We start from the raw sequence: 16,698 nt of genomic DNA on the forward strand, positions 1-16,698 counted from the left end.
CGGTCATAGTTCCAACTAGTAAGACAGAACAATACAAGAACTCTATTTTTGTGCGCACTGCAATAAACTGGAACCATCTGGAAGACTCAGTAGTGTGCGCCACTACTACCGAGGAGTTTAAATCAGCACTCCTCAGCAAGCGCGACTAATTGTGCGCAGACCAACCCGTAACATAATAGCCGAAAGGAATCTGTGACGTACCCATCCTAATTTACACAAGTGGGAAATACAGATACAGATACAGATCACAAAACTCAAACACTATCTAAACAAACAACACATGCAATATAATATAAAAACTGATTTTTTGATAATAAGATGTAATTTAGAACAAATATGGAAACATGATTACATAAAAAAAAAAATGTACATGATAGGAGAGAGCCAGAACAAAGAGGAATAACTCTATTTATTTATCTTAACTTTTGTGTCTTTTTTCCTGTCTGATCTGGAAATATTTTTATTTAGGTATAAACTATAATCTGTATCCAGCTGGTTCTTTTTTCAGATTTGAAATCTTGAAATAAATTTTGTGAGAATTCTAATCGTGATGAGCTATTCTGTATAGACTGCACTCTAAAACAAAATGAATATGCACATAGGTTTATTCATCTCGTTTGTAAATCATCAAGAATTAAAGGTTGAATGTGAAATCGTCCTTATATAAACCTGAGTCTTTTTTTTTAGAGTATTAATCTATAATATAGTTTGAATATGTGATTAAGCGTTGCATGTTCCCAATAAAATACATACTATAATTCAAGGAAGTATAGGTTATGATTGAAAGTAGAACAGTACGTGACATATCATTGCTTAAATCCGGTTTCGTTAGACTCTGGGGGATATTTGTCTCAATGTCAATCATACTACATCTCATCATTTTATATTCAAGATTCAAGATTTATTGATAAAGCTCAGATACATAAATGTGTATCATGAGGTCAAAGTATAATACATAAACAATGGAATGACGAAATGATCATGTAGTACTATCTAAACACATAGAAATACATTTGTAAATATTTTAAAATAAACAAGCAATTTTCTTAATAAAAAAATATAAACTTTTGTAGACTTCCATATTACACATGTTACATATTGACAATAATCCTTCCATTTTAATATATATATATATAAAACCGAAATTTACATTAAATTAAAGTTTTCCGAAGCCATAAAAGTATAAATAGATTCACATGTTCAATCCTTAAACTCTTATGATGAAATAGGAATTTATATGTCTTGAGTAATCTTACAATCGTTATCTGTACGTTTAAAATACAACTGATTCATAGTCACAAGTTATGTGAATTTTCAACGTAATAATTTTAGATATTTCTCGTTTTTTTTAAATAGTGATTGATTGTATGTAAATTGCATCATGTACATGTATGTATAAAGAAACGTTACATAATTTAAAGATCATAAAATTTAATAGTTTTGCCCTTTAAATATATCTTAATATTATGACAAAGAAAATTCCACATTTCAGTGCTTTGGTAAAGAAAACAGTTCAGATATATATTTGAAAGTCGATTTGATACGGGTACATATTCAGCATAAACGGTTGAAAGCACATCTAATGTGTATTCAAACTAGTATAGGTGTAAATTAAGGGAACGCACATGCAGTTTATCAGGTACGATTAAATTTTATATTACTTTAAATAAACATATGAGTTAAAGTAAAGAAGGTTTATGTTTAATGAGATTATGCATACATGTATTAAATATTAATTCGACATATAATACATGTATATAGAAATTTAATATACAAGTGGAAGCTACAGTTCGCTGTATGAAAGATCGCAAATTGAACTATACTCATATTCTATTATTGCTTTTCACTGGTACATGTATATTTGATTAAAACAAAAGCACCACACAGTTTGTAAGAAAAGAAACGAAAATAGAGTGAGACTTACGTTATAGAAAATAGCGCCATATAGTTTTGTATAGTAAATCCTAAACTATTGGTATGACGTAAGCGCATCAAATTATGATCATGCATATGCGGACAAACAATTTAACTTTTAGTAATAACGTATACTCAGTCGTATCACGGGGGGTCAACTTCCTATTATTGGGTATACAGGGATGTGCCAAAAATATGGGTTATAATTTTGCGAGATTTATATAAAAATTACCCTCATTTTTAATGACATCCTATATTACAATGCATTTACGTTTGATAACTGTATATTGATTTGAGGAATGAACTTCATATCATATATAAATATGCTATTGAGAATGTCTATTCATATATAAAAAATTAAGGGTAGCTGGTATATTTATGAATTATGAGTGATGATGCGTTAGTGCTTATATAAGCATGGGTCATATTTTAAATATTGTATATAAGTATGGGTCATTCTTTCTTAAATATTTATATAACTATATATACTGAATTGCAGTGAATGTTATATTTAAATGGGTACGTTTTTTTAGGCAAAAATGGCACACCCTACCAAAAAAATATCGAAGTTACCCCCCCCCCCCCCCTTTTCCCCGTGAGTCGTATACGCCATTGGAAAGAGAAATCGAAACCAAAAGCGGATTAAGGATTAAGGAGAACCTTCTTCAACATCTTCGACTAAAACTGCGTCTCATATGTTTTAAATTGGACGATAACACTGCTGGTTGGTTTTTGGTCCTCATGATAACAACCTACTTGATGTCACTGCCTGAGCACTTTGCCACTATCCCAACCCCTGCACTTAAGGGCTACCGACATGGGACATGGGGTGGGATATTAGGACAACCATGACCATATACAACAATCATAGTTGGAATGCTGTTGTAAACTTGTAAACAAACACCCTGGCACTAGAATCCGGGCCATAACTGATAAAATTGAGAATGGAAATGGAAATGGGGAATTAGTTTATTCCCATTTTATTTAACTTTTCAACAGACAGTTTAATCTTTCAAAATTATATATTTTAGAATGACATCGACAAAAGAGTTATTAAGAACTGGTTTCCATAGAATCTGGAGACCACATAGTGGAAAGTTGAGCAATTTAACAGATATACCAGGAGAACAACAGTATATGGAGTGCGGTAACTTAGCAACCGTTATGCATCTCGATACATCACTCGAGTGCTTTAGAAATGAAAAATTAGAAGCAAAAACATATAAAGAGTTTTCAGTTCTTGAATCACAAGATATTAATGCTGTGTGTTTTTACTGCGACGGTGCAAATTCCGAAAATGAAGATTTCAACAAAAATACTTTTTACGATAAGTCCTTGCACGGAGGTGTCAAGTTTATGGTTGACGCCAAATATATGATGAACGAGGTCTCAAACTGGAATATTTATTTCATTGAAGTAATTGACATGGATTTATATTCTGTTGCAAGACTTTTAATTACTACTGCGCAATACGAAACTTTTCATAAACTTGATATCTATACTAAAAATGCTCCTTTGTATCAAGACAAAAATAAACTATACTGCTTATCTTGTCATGAGAACTATAATGGGAAGATAGTAAAATATCTTGTTGAAATAATAATTGAAGACGAGGTGTTGACAAAAATTAAATTTTGGAACGAATTGACTGTTTCCGCCATTAAGCACGAGGGAAATCGACGATTCAAATGTAAACGAGTGTTAGATCGAGAGAGGAGTATGTGCATGCTTGTGTCTAAAGAAGACTGCTTGGCAGGCATAATTGCATGGATGGTAGTACGTAAACGTCTCAATGTTTATAACAAATTTGATTATGCTACAAAACGTCGCTTGTCAGCCGTGCATTCAGTAATAAAGACTAAATATCCTTCCAGAATTCAAGTATCAGATGACGATGATTCACAGATGAGTATTAGTGATATTGAATGTGAGAGTGAGAATAGTAGTATAAGTACAGACAATAGTCTACATTTTGATTTGGATACTAAACTAAATGCTGTTTGTGATTACATAGCAAACACGTTTTATTTCTCCGATAGTTCAATAGATGTAACATCGCTGCAGTGTGCTCTCGAAAATTGTGATTTGAATGTAACTTTTCCCACAAAGACTGAAATAATGGCATGTTTAGTTTTAGTTCTAAAGTCTGTTAATGATCCTCTTTTATTATACGAAGAAAAAAATAGGCGGAAAATACTATTAGGTATGATTCCGTGTGTAAGGTTCGTTAAACAAAAGTATCAATCACTTTCAGAATGCAAACACAAATGGTGTGTACATGACGATTATATAAAATGCCCGGATGTTGAACGCACGCTTTATGGATACCTTTTGTACACTTTAGAACGATGGCAAAACGAAGACCATCAGATTTATATAATAGAAAGCAAGACATAATATATATATATAATGCTAAATTGATTATTTCAAAACTGTCGTGTAAATATATATATATATACCATAATGTGATTCAAACAAATTTTACATGACTTTTTGTAAACATCTGAATTAATTGTTGTTGTTGCTACGACAGCAAGAAAGTTTTTAAAAGTAAATGTTTTAAACTATCAATCATTACACTATCTACATTCAATGTTTACAATAAACGGGAAATAATTCCTGGTACGTTATTATATCATAAAGATTGTTTATTATTTCTTGGTATTTTCACCATATTTTGCAAGACCTATATAATTTACATGGAATGTTTGTCATGAATATTTTTTAAATATCAACAAGACGGATCTGAAATAATGTTGACTCTGTTAAGATCATAATTCAAATAGGAAGCTGAACACCTAAGTTGTGTCAAAAATAATGTTGAGTTTACGTTTGCCAAAGTCATAATGTTTTGGTACTTGGTATGACGGATTCTTGGGTCAATGAAAGTCTACAAAAAGGGTATATACTATATCATTCCCATTACGTAATGGATTAACAGCTGTACTTTGGATTGATAGTGGAATTTAAAAATTGGAAAGATGGACTGGTGCATTATTATGTTGAATATTATAGAATAATTGTAACTTCCTTCTTTCTCTTCGTTCAGCTGGAGTTTCCAAACCTCATCATAAATAATTCTATTACTTGTAAACGTAGGAAGAGCTGTTACAATTCTGGCTACCTCAAGCTGCAGCTGTTCTAATTTTTTAAAATAACCCACACCCATATTATCCAAAACTTCATATATTATGCATATTCGAGTAGCGGTCTAATAAAATTCCAGTAAAGCTTTTTTAAGTTACTCCTACTTGTCCTGTACCCTAATTTTCTAAGTACATTCAAATGTTTAGATACATTTTTTATGATATTTTCTACATGGGTGTTCCATTTAAGCATCTTTACTAACACCCAAGTGTTTGTGGAAGTCTGTAACTACAATCCTCTTACCATTTAAAGTGAAATTCATTTCTGGAGTTTCAATGTCTGAAAACAACATTATTTCTGTTTTTTTCTGGGTTAAAGGAAATCAGCCATTATTTCTGGTTTTTTTTCTGAGTTAAAGAACATCATCCATTTCTTAGACCAATCGCTCAGCTCACTCAGGTCGTGACTAATCACTGATTGTATAAATTGTGTCACGACTAGAGTAGCCCAGATATGTATCATCTGCAAATAATCTACATAAAGAAACCAAGTGTTCACTATTTACACCACTGTGTCGATGTCACTGCTGGTGGACGTTTCGTCCCCGAGGATATCACCAGCCCAGTAGTCAACTCTTCGGTGTTGACATGAATATCAATAATGTGGTCAGAAAGACATTTTAATAAATGTCCTGTTACAAAACTTTTGAATTTTCGAAAAACTAAGGATTTTTTTTTTATCCCAGGCATAGATTACCTTAGCCGTATTTGGCACAACTTTTTGGAATTTTGGATCCTCAATGCTCTTCAACTTTGTACTTGTTTGGCTTTATTAATATTTTGATATGAGCGTCACTGATGATTCTTATGTAGACGACACGTTCGTCTGGCGTACTAAATTATAATCCTGGTACCTTTGATAGCTATTCAGCAATATCATTAATATAGATAATGAATACTAGTAACAGCTGTCCTAAAACAGAACCGCTTGGGACACGAGATGAAATACTGCAAATTTCAGAGAAAGATTGTTTAATAACAACTCGCTGCTGTCTGTAGTTCAGGTAACTTTCAAACCAGTTCAATAAATTCCCGTACACATCGTATGACTTCATTTTATGTAGCAATCCTTTATGCCAAACTTTATCAAATGCTCTAGAAAAGTCACAAAAAACATTTTCTAATGAATTTAATATACAGTAATGTATGTAATCAACAAAATTTTTCCCACCCCTAGGTCTGTTTGCATGTTTATAGTACAGTAATTAATTGTGAACTGTCGAATATTTTGTCAGAAAACAAGACTGGTATTCATATATTAACGCGTATTTCTATGTAGGTGATTGAAGACATGTTTATAAGCAACTTGCTCCATTATTTTCCCTACACAACTGGTCTAAAGTTAGATGGTAACGAACTATCTCCTTTGTAAAAAAAGCTATTACATTTACAAAAAACAATGTGTTGTTGGGTTGCTATCCCTAAATTGCTCATTCTAAGGAATTTTGCAGTTTTCAGTTATAATCTTGAATATCATTATAGATAGAGATAAACTATAAACAGCAACAATTTTCAGCAAAGTAAGATCTAACAATAGGTCATCCTGACCAAAATGGTTAATCGACCCCATAAGGAATTATTGCCCTTTAAAGTCACTTTTTAACAATTTTTCGTAAATGTTTGTAATCTTGTAAAAGTACAACGGTTGCAAAATGTCATTCATCAATTGTAAATAAAAATAACAGGTGAGCGACAAAGGCTTCTTGGAGCCTCTAGTTTTTTTGTAAGTAAATTTATAGTCTTTATAATATAATCTTTAGTAGTAAAATATATGCCTTGAATCGTCCTTACATGTATGTCATTTAAGCATTGAATGCTTCTTTTTGTAAATTTACTGGGGTGTAAAAGCGTTGACCGAAGTACATTTTGTATGAAGCGCGGAACCCTATAAAGTTACAAAAAGAAGCATTCAATACTTATAATTACATTTTTTAGCTAGGATCATGAAAGCACGATTTTTATCAAATTTTATTAACTTCACCAGTGCACTTTATTGTGAGACCTCGTGTCATCATGAATGATACATTTTATTGTCTAATGCAACTGCTTACGGAATAAAATGTGATGTGCAGTAAGCCAATCAGAATAACGTATTATAATGAAACATACATCTAATGTAATTATTCAAATATGACTCTGAAATCCAATATGTGTTTATGTTTTCTATTTATACTATTTGTTCAGTCGTCTGAGAGATTGGATTGGGTGTGACTTTACGACAGATCTTGTACAAATATAATTAAAATTTAAAAATACAGTTGATAAAGTTTTGATGATTACAAAAAAAAAATACACAACTGTCAACAAAACACAAACAAATACACAGATAGCAAAATAAGATGAAAAACAGAGGAAGTCTTGCTATACAAATCTTTGAATACCCTAGAATAGTCTCTACAGTCATGATCCTTCAAATGTAGGTAAACAGGCTTGATCCATAAGAAGGTTTTTGCACTTCTGATTTTGCATATGAAAAGGAGTGCATTTCATGTGCTCTTGGTCTTGCAAAATGTCCACACAAAGTTCCATAACACATCCCATCTGGTTCAGTGATCCAGTATAAAAGTTTATAATTGGAGTTAGTGATTGAAATGAGGCAGTTGCACAATGATTTTGCTATATACACAGGTCATAATCACAGGGTTGACACTACTAAATTCAGTCATTGTCGAAGTGTATTCTATAGTAGTATTTTAATCACTTTCTATGATTAATAACAATATGAATACCAATAATCTGGACTTAAATGATGTTGATTAAAAATACTCCATTCCAGGACTTTTTTTTTTACCAATGATTGATAAGTTCCAGGTCGACGGGTTCAAACAGAGAGATTTGAAAGCAGAGAAAACTGTGTGTATCTTAAAATCGGCATGACTTAATTTATCAGATTGCAATACCAATACCAATACTAAAATAAGACTTACGCATAGTTATATACATGTACTTTAATTCAGTCACGGACCCGCGATATCACGGTAGTGTAACTGTTTTAAATCTAGTAGTTCTAATAAAATCCCTTTGACATGATATATATATATATAGTTAACTGTTTACATCCACTTCATTTGCACATGGCGATTAGTTTTTTCATAGGTACTTAAACCACATCTCCTTATTTTTATATACATTGTAGATAGGTAAAAGTGAGTGTTGTTTTTGTTTTGTGTTAATTATTTAATTATCTCACTTGAATAGACTGGAAAACACGTGGTATATTTTATTTGTAGTACAAATATTTAAAACCTGGAGTTACCAAAAATTATCATGTTCATTTGAATTATTTTGAAATATTGAAAAACAAAACATTTTTGACTTTATTAAACTTATAAATTCAATAAAGTGATGAACTATTTATATACAAATACAATTGAAATATCAACGAATTCCTTCTCAAAAGTTAAATTGCAAGTATCAGAAATAAAAAAAAACACCGAAAATTGCATTATAGTTTTATTTCAGTGGGAAGGGGTGCGTCCATACCTAATAAAGGGAACTGAAGGTTAGGGCGCCAATCCTTCCAAAATTCTGGTATCCAGTGGTTTTCTCGCCAATGGACTGTATTAATTTACAGCGCCGACGGAGGAGAACCCGTTACTGCTTTAGCCGTGCTCATCTACAAGGTGTAATTTCTTCTGGCTTTGAAGAAATTATTTTGGAACGGATCTCTACCAGTCATTCTCTTTATTCTTTAAAACTCTTTATCAATTCTTAATTTTTTCACACTTTCTCTTTCTTTCTTTTTTTCTCTCTCTCTAGAGTTAGAGAGTTACTGTGTGGTGAGAGTGAGAGAGATATTGTGTGGTGAGAGTGAGAGAGATACTGTGTGGTGAGAGTGAGAGAGATAATGTGTGGTGAGAGTGAGAGGAGAGAGAAAAACTGTAAGTGAGCGTGAAAGACTGTGTGTGTGTGTGGTAGAGGGAGAGGGATTGTGTGTGCGGGAGAGATAGTGTGTACGGGAGGCAGTGTGTGAGAGGGAGAGACTGTGGGTGAAGGAGAGAGAAACTGTGTGTGAGAGGGAGAGACTGTGGGTGAAGGAGAGAGAAACTGTGTGTGAGAGTGACAGAGAGTGTGTGTGAGAGTGCTACCTAGATTTTGACTATTGCACGTGTAGCTATATACTAGTTGTTACAAAGATATCGATAGCAGCTACGTACGGCTACGTAGCTGCTACGATATTGAACTCAACCCTGTGTCCCCGACCTGGTCAGTACATAAAAGATGAACCAAAGTACAAAATGCTTAAAAATCAATAAAAATTGTAACAGAAACTCAGTGATGGTTTTTGTATCCAGGATGTGATATGTTTGATAATGCCTACGAAGATAACAGTGGAGGAAATTAAAGAATTTTAGTTTAAATTGTGGTTGTGTGTTTTTAATCAATGAAAACTGAGATATTTTAATATTTATAAATGTCATTACGAAACAGCATCGTTTATTTCAATCCCTTTTTTAACTTGATAAACATAATATATAAGGAAACTTACAAAATTTAATGACCAGAGCTAATTGGAAAAATGACCGATCGATGTTACACTTATTTTTTAGTCTAGTATTTGAAACATGACACACAGGAAATTGACAAATGTCATTGCTAGAAATTATCCCGTTTTTGCGAAAACAAAGATATTGATCTCAAAATTTTCAACACAGGAAAAAGGAAAGTGTATCAGCAACAAAAAAAAATAATAGTTTCAGAGTTTTTGTCAATATTACATTTTGAACCAAAAATCAATAACTTAATAATTTTAAGTAGACATATCTTATGAATTAAACGGGTTTTCTTTTTTTATATGAATCATTGAAAATAAGTACAATGATTTTTTTTGTGTGACATTTGATCATGATTTGATGAAGGAATAGGAAAATATATAAACAATATGCAAGTTTGCAATCATTCTACTGCAAAAGGAGTATTGAAATTGCAATTAGATCTCCAAGGATGTTCTTTGTGACCTTTGCTCTTGATTTCTTTTAGACTACCAACGTTTTGTTTTTTGACGACCATTATTTTGACCTGCACGCATTGTTAGAATGATATTTAGAATAGCCGTATATAACTTCTGACGACCTAATTTAGAAAAATCAGACTCTGGTCAACGGATTACACGCAAAAATAAGTAGAATTTTGATCATTGTTATATATATGTATATATATGAGACAATATATAAATAAAAGGATGTGGTATGATTGTCAATATGTCAACACTTTATATTCACCAAAGACAAAATGGCAATTGTGTAAATCACCTAAGACCAAACAACTATGTTGTAATTCACCAACAACCAAATATCAATGATGTAAATCATCATTAACCAAATGACAATGATATAGATCACAAAACAAAAATCAGAGGACAATAATGAAAAGACCCAAAGACTATTGCTCAGTTTGTAAACAACAAAAGATTAAAAAGACAATGGTGTAAACCTTTAAAGACCGAATGAGTATTGTCACCAAAAACAAAAAAAAAACAATGATGTAAATCACCAAAGACATAAGGACAATGGTGTAAATCACCAAAGACATAAGGACAATGGTGTAAATTATCAAAGACTAAAAGACAATGATGTAAATCACCAAAGATCAAAGGACAATGATGTAAATCACCAAAGATCAAAGGACAATGATGTAAATCACCAAAGATCAAAGGACAATGATGTAAATCACCAAAGATAAAACAACAATGTTTTAAATTGCCAAAGACCAAAAACAAGGGTGTAAATCACCAAGAACCACAGGACAATGGTGTTTTCATCAAAGACCAAAGAACATTAGGTGTAAATCACCAAAGACCAAAGGATGTTTATTTTGCGCTGTTTTCATGAACTTATAATAACATGTTAGATAAATGTTTTCTGTGATACAAATACTTATTAACCTCGCCCTTTTTATTGGTCCGTTGAGAGCAAAATTTATTCTAGATATTAACAAGTCATAAATACCACTTGAACAATTAAATGTTTAAGTTCCAAAATTTAATGTGCATTTCATATTTTCATTATTTAAAGAAATATGATATATTTCAATCTGAAAAACCTCGGCAGGTCTAGCAGTTCGACACACTCGGCAGATTTCGGCAGTATGGTAGAGCATTCAGCCGAAAGTTATTTATTGCGATATGGGACAGTAATATACATTTCCGTTTTATCTTGCAGGATACAAAATCTTTGTTTACTTATTTGTCATTCTCCTTTTCTTTAATGAAGCAGTGTGAAAGGTCACTTCGTTTGTTTTGTATTTTAAAAATTGAAAAAAGAAAAAATAGTATCGCAAAGTAATGATATTTTCATTGTGTATAAACAAGATTGAAATAGAAATTTAGCAATCAGAAAAGTTTAAATTTCGAGTTGAAACAGGAACATTTTTACGTTAAAAGAGTAAAACAATTAACCATTTAAAGGAGAAAGTATTACTTTCAATAATCAACAATGCAATGTTTGAAAAAGTCTTTAAAGATCTTCTTTTTTATTAAAATCTTAAAAAATCATATCATTTATGTTGCTGTGGGAAATCATCAACAATATACAACCACCGATATAAGAGTTGGTAGGACAGTAGGATTTCTTACAAGCATTTAACTATTTTGATTTTACTTTTAGTAACAGAAAACTTTCTTTTATTAGATTTTCAACATTGTTTAGATGCACACCTGATAATTTGCTTTGTTGTCTGTCTGAATGGTATCATAGAGTTAAGTGATCATCTACTTATTTTCCAGGTAAATATACGCAATTTTTTTTTCTCAGACGTTTTTAATAGTTTTGTGACATAGGAGACATAAACAGAGTAATAAAGGCAACAGATGTATACCGCTGTTCGGAATTCATAAATCGATATAGAAAAAACTAATCCGGGTGTCCATGTGTATGTTAAAATAGTTATGAAAGGTACCAGGCTTATAATTTAGTACGCCAGGCGCGCGTTTCGTCTACATAAGACTCATCAGTGACGCTCATATCAAAATATTTATAAAGCCAAACAAGTACAAAGTTTAAGAGCAATGAGGATCCAAAATGCCTAAAAGTTGAGCCAAAAACGGCTAAGGTAATCTTTTTGGAATTTTGGATCCTAAATGCTCTTCAACTTAATTTGAATTTATTTGGTTTTTTAACTATTTTGATCTGAGCGTCACTGATGAGTCTTATGTAGACGAAACGCGCGTCTGGCGTATAAAATTATAATCCTGGTACTTTTGATAACTATTTGCCTGGGATAAGAAAATCCTTAGTTTTTCGAAAATTACAAAGTTTTATAAATAGTAAATTTATAAAAATGACCACATTATTGATATTCATGTCAACACCGAAATGTTAACTACTGGGCTGGTGATAACCTCGGGGACGGAACGTCCACCAGCAGTGGCATCGACCCAGTGGTGTAAATAGTTATCAAAGGTACTAGGATTATAATTTAGTACGCCAGACGCGCGTTTCGTCTACATAAGACTCATCAGTGACGCTCGTATCAAAATATTTATAAAGCCAGCCATCACAGTCGAATACCCTGGACTATATCAATGGTTATAAAATTTGTGTTGTATTATATAAACTTGTATATCTATATTATAATGATAACGGTATATAAACTAAGTGGATACCATATATTTACAAGAACTATCTTTAAAAAAAGATATCCGACGTATTTAAATTTGAGTATATGTTTGAAACTATCATTTCGATAACCTTCAGAAGCACCATGACTTAATGATGCAGGACCTCTTTAAAAAATCTCCATCTGAATGTAACTACAAGAAATTCTTTACTATAAAGTCTGGTTATATTAGAAAGGCAAAAATATATAAGAATATTGTAATGACACCTAGAATTTTTATTTGTCAAAAAATCTAGTGCAAATAAAAAGAAACAAATATACATTTTCCACTGTTTACATTGAACTTGATTCATGGTTAACAAAGCTAGAAACTATTGGTAGTATAAGTAGTAATTTTCTGTTTACATTCACCAAAAACCCCTCGGAAATCTCACATGCGTAGGTGCGTTCTAAAAGTCATGTACGTTCGTACAACAAAGTTTACATTAAAAATTATATATTTATATAATTGTCCCGAATAAACAGCTTTCATGGATGCAAAGAGCTATTGGAGAAACAATTATTTTAATAAAAATATAAATCTTTGTAAGATCTAATTGAAATATTTATAGTTTTTCACTTGCTTTTCATCACGGTATAATTTTTGAGACGTTTTTTCAAACACAACAAAATCACCCACTATGACAGCATTTTGTCCAATCACAGACAGGATTTTCGAGCAGACGTACGAAAGGGACAGTCAAAATCATAAATCGAAAATAAATTGACAACGCCATGGCTAAAAATGAAAAAGACAAACAGACAAACAAAAGTACACATGACACAACATAGAAAACTAAAGAGACAACACGAACCCCAGCAAAAACTAGGGGTGATATCAGGTGCTCCGGATAAATGATACTATTAAAATTTTAATAAAAGAAGATCTGTGAAGGCTTATTCAAACATTGCATTGCTGATTTTTGAAAGTAATTTTTTTTTACTCTAAATGGTTAAATTGTTTACTCGTTAAACATAAAAAAAATCAAATATAGTTTTAAAATGCACAGTTTGCTAATGAAAAAAACGCAAAGACCAGTTTTATTAAGAATCGTAGAATTCAGTAGGAGTACTCTAAGATGATATTTTAAATTAACAGGCAAATCAAAGTTTATTGAAATGCCTGAGCAATTTCTAAGAGACGAATTTCCGAAAGATGGTGGATTGCTACTTCATCGAAGTCACGTGATGTCTTAGTTAATTGGATGTGATTTTAAGTGTAAATTATTTCCTTGTAGACACCATTCTCATGAATTGTCATCAATATGAACTTGAAATACAGTTATATTTTGAGTGTTCTTGCTGTTCTTTGTCTGGATCCAGTTTATTCGAGGTGGAGGGGGTAAGATGATAGATTTTTATCACCTTTTTAATATATATATTTATTTTTTTAATAATTTATCATCAAACTATTCGATAACAAGTCAAAACAAACACTAAAACTTGATGGGTCTGTAAGCACTTTTGTGAGTCCTTTTAAAACTGTCGACTGATTGAATCATAACATAAAAAAAATGTGAGGGTTCTGCGGAATCCAGTGTCGCCAGCTTTTGTTGTTAATTGCATCCCCCCAAAAAATGAGGAAAACAAATGGTAAAAATATATCTCTCGATACTATATTTTGATTGTAAGAAACTTCTGTCCAAGTTTGGTAAAAATCCACGATAGTTTAAGAATCTTATAAATGTATTAAAAACTTTAACTGCAGACTGTATGTAATGTTAATTGGAAGAAAAACTAAGTCCATTTATAAGTAAAATACGGTAAAAAAGGTACAAATTTTTAACAAAATTGACTTCTAGATATTAGCTTTTGATTATAAACAACTTCTGTCCAACATTGTCCAAGTTGGTACAAATCAAGGACAGTTTAAAAAAGTTATTAAAATTTTAAAGACTTTAACTTCAGAGTGAATGTAATGTTTACTGCCAAAAACACTAAGTCCATTTAAGTAAAATACGGAAAAAATGAAAAAAAAAACCCTTTTTTTTTAAATTTTCTTCCGGATACCATCTTATATACCTATTTGGGGGTATTTTCTTTCCATGAATGAACCCGGACGATACAATTTTTGAATGAAATATGCTCGTAGCCATAATATTAGAGGTAATTATTTTCCTTGATAAAAGTGCAAACTATAATTTACTTCAAAATTATATAGGTCTGATCGTTTTTTGTTGCCGATTGGGGAATTTCGTTTTTAACGTTCAATCTATAATAGGTCGTCATTGTCCGCATTTTAATTTTAGAAACAAATAATATGAAGTTTTGCTAATTTATCGCTTCAATTCAGAGACATTATCTTATTTATTCTGCACAAACAAAACATTTATCTCACAATTTTTTTAGTAATGCATTTATGAGTGAATCGTTGTTTGGGTAAAGACCAGTGACAAATATTTCTGTGTACGTCCACTCGATTCGGGAAGACCTTTTCAAATGAATTATGTGTTCAGCAATAATAATGCTTTGTTTCTTGATAAGAGGTTTATAAAGCTACGTAATTTTTTTTTATAACTTATGAATATATCAAGTTTAGACAAATATTTCTATTAAGAATTTTATAAATAATTATAATAAATATCAATGTTATTAAAAATGGTTTCTTCTTTAAATATACATGGTAAAACTAATGTTTTAAATGCCTCGTTTTGTGACACTTAACCTACACAAGGCCTATTTCGACTATCGACTGCATGTATAAAAAACATGATTTAAACTACATGTAAACACTCAGTTTTATCAATAGGAACGTATTTGTGTTTAGTTTACGTGTGAGTTACACTAACACATCACCGAGTTTATGTCAATGTGAACACGGCCTAAGTTTGGTAGAAATCCAGGATAGTATAAAGAAAGTTATTAAAATTTAAAAAACTTTAATCACAGAGAGAATATATTTCTGACAACTTCGACGACCACGAATGTAGGATCGCTATGTGTAGCTTTTTCGACAAAAGTCAAAGGCCCGACAAAAAAGATATGTGGTATGATTACCAATGAGAAACTATACATCGAAGTTCAAATATAGCGGATGTAAGCAATCATAGGCAATCGTTAGAAGCAGCAAGACAAATCTACACTGTAAATTGAACTGTAAAAGGCCCCGGCTATTTATTTATTTATTGATAACATTAACAATTGATAAAAATAGAACTTAAAACACTTATGTTAACTCTGAATTTTGGATTTTTGGAAGTAAAATTTCTACTTTCAAGAGATAACTTTTCAACATTTTAAACCTATTTTTACCCCTTTTTTCACGTTAGCTAACTTTTGTGATTTAAAAATGTTGCAACCCTTTGCTGATTCCGTTACTACTGTCGAGGTGTGTCGTAGGCATTTTCCTGCTAGATCTGCCGAGGTTTTGCAGACTGGAATATTTTGTATTTCTTGAAATTATGAAATGCACTTTTGGTACTTAAAGATTTAATTGTTCATGTGGTATTGATGATTGGTTAATATTGAAGCAAGTCACAATACTAAATTAATAACAGTTTCTCAAAGTATGTCAACGTAATATTTATATAATATGAAGAAAAAGAAGACTTTGGGGAAAGCATAATGAAACTACACACAAAACACCAACAGACATAGATGTCTACAAACTGTATAATTATCATAAAAGACAGATTTCCTTACAATATGGCAGCATATAAATCACATCGAATGAAGATTTCATAGAAACCATTTAAGATCTGGATTTAGCTACTAATATATTTGTATTCAAATAACAACAAACAAAAACCAACAGATTTGACATATATGTTAGACAACCACTGAAGAAGTTCTTGACTTGGATAGGAGCATGAACACGTGGCAGGTCGTACCTAGACATCTTGACCATGTGATGTACGATGTTGTTTGTACATGTATTATTTGGGGGTTGTGTAGTCGTTTGTTCTGTCTAATATTTTAAGGAAAAATCCTTGTAACATTTGTACTCTTCCGTAACTCAACATTTTTTTTTAAATTATAAAAAATACATTAATTTAAAGAAAAAGTCAGTATAGGAACAAGGATAAACTATAATATCTTGTCA

General features: G+C 31.5%; 2 protein-coding genes across 2 annotated transcripts in view; both read left to right on the forward strand.

The window, feature by feature from the left end:
* The first annotated feature begins 1,450 nt into the window (after positions 1–1,450).
* Positions 1,451–4,535, forward strand: LOC134692653 (uncharacterized). The gene is made up of 2 exons (XM_063553112.1): positions 1,451–1,639; positions 2,946–4,535. The coding sequence occupies exons 1-2, from the start codon at positions 1,626–1,628 to the stop codon at positions 4,309–4,311; spliced, it is 1,380 nt and encodes a 459-aa protein (XP_063409182.1). The 5' UTR covers positions 1,451–1,625; the 3' UTR covers positions 4,312–4,535.
* A 9,322-nt stretch (positions 4,536–13,857) lies between these two features.
* The window catches only part of LOC134693760 (uncharacterized), a 37,280-nt gene continuing 34,439 nt past the window's right edge, over positions 13,858–16,698 (forward strand). The window contains exon 1 of the mRNA XM_063554668.1: positions 13,858–13,998. Within this exon, the coding sequence (XP_063410738.1) occupies positions 13,922–13,998 (77 nt within the window). The 5' untranslated portion in view covers positions 13,858–13,921. The remainder of the gene's footprint in view (positions 13,999–16,698) is intronic.

The sequence above is a fragment of the Mytilus trossulus genome, chromosome 12 (assembly GCF_036588685.1).
Source record: "Mytilus trossulus isolate FHL-02 chromosome 12, PNRI_Mtr1.1.1.hap1, whole genome shotgun sequence".
NCBI classification, from domain to species: domain Eukaryota; kingdom Metazoa; phylum Mollusca; class Bivalvia; order Mytilida; family Mytilidae; genus Mytilus; species Mytilus trossulus.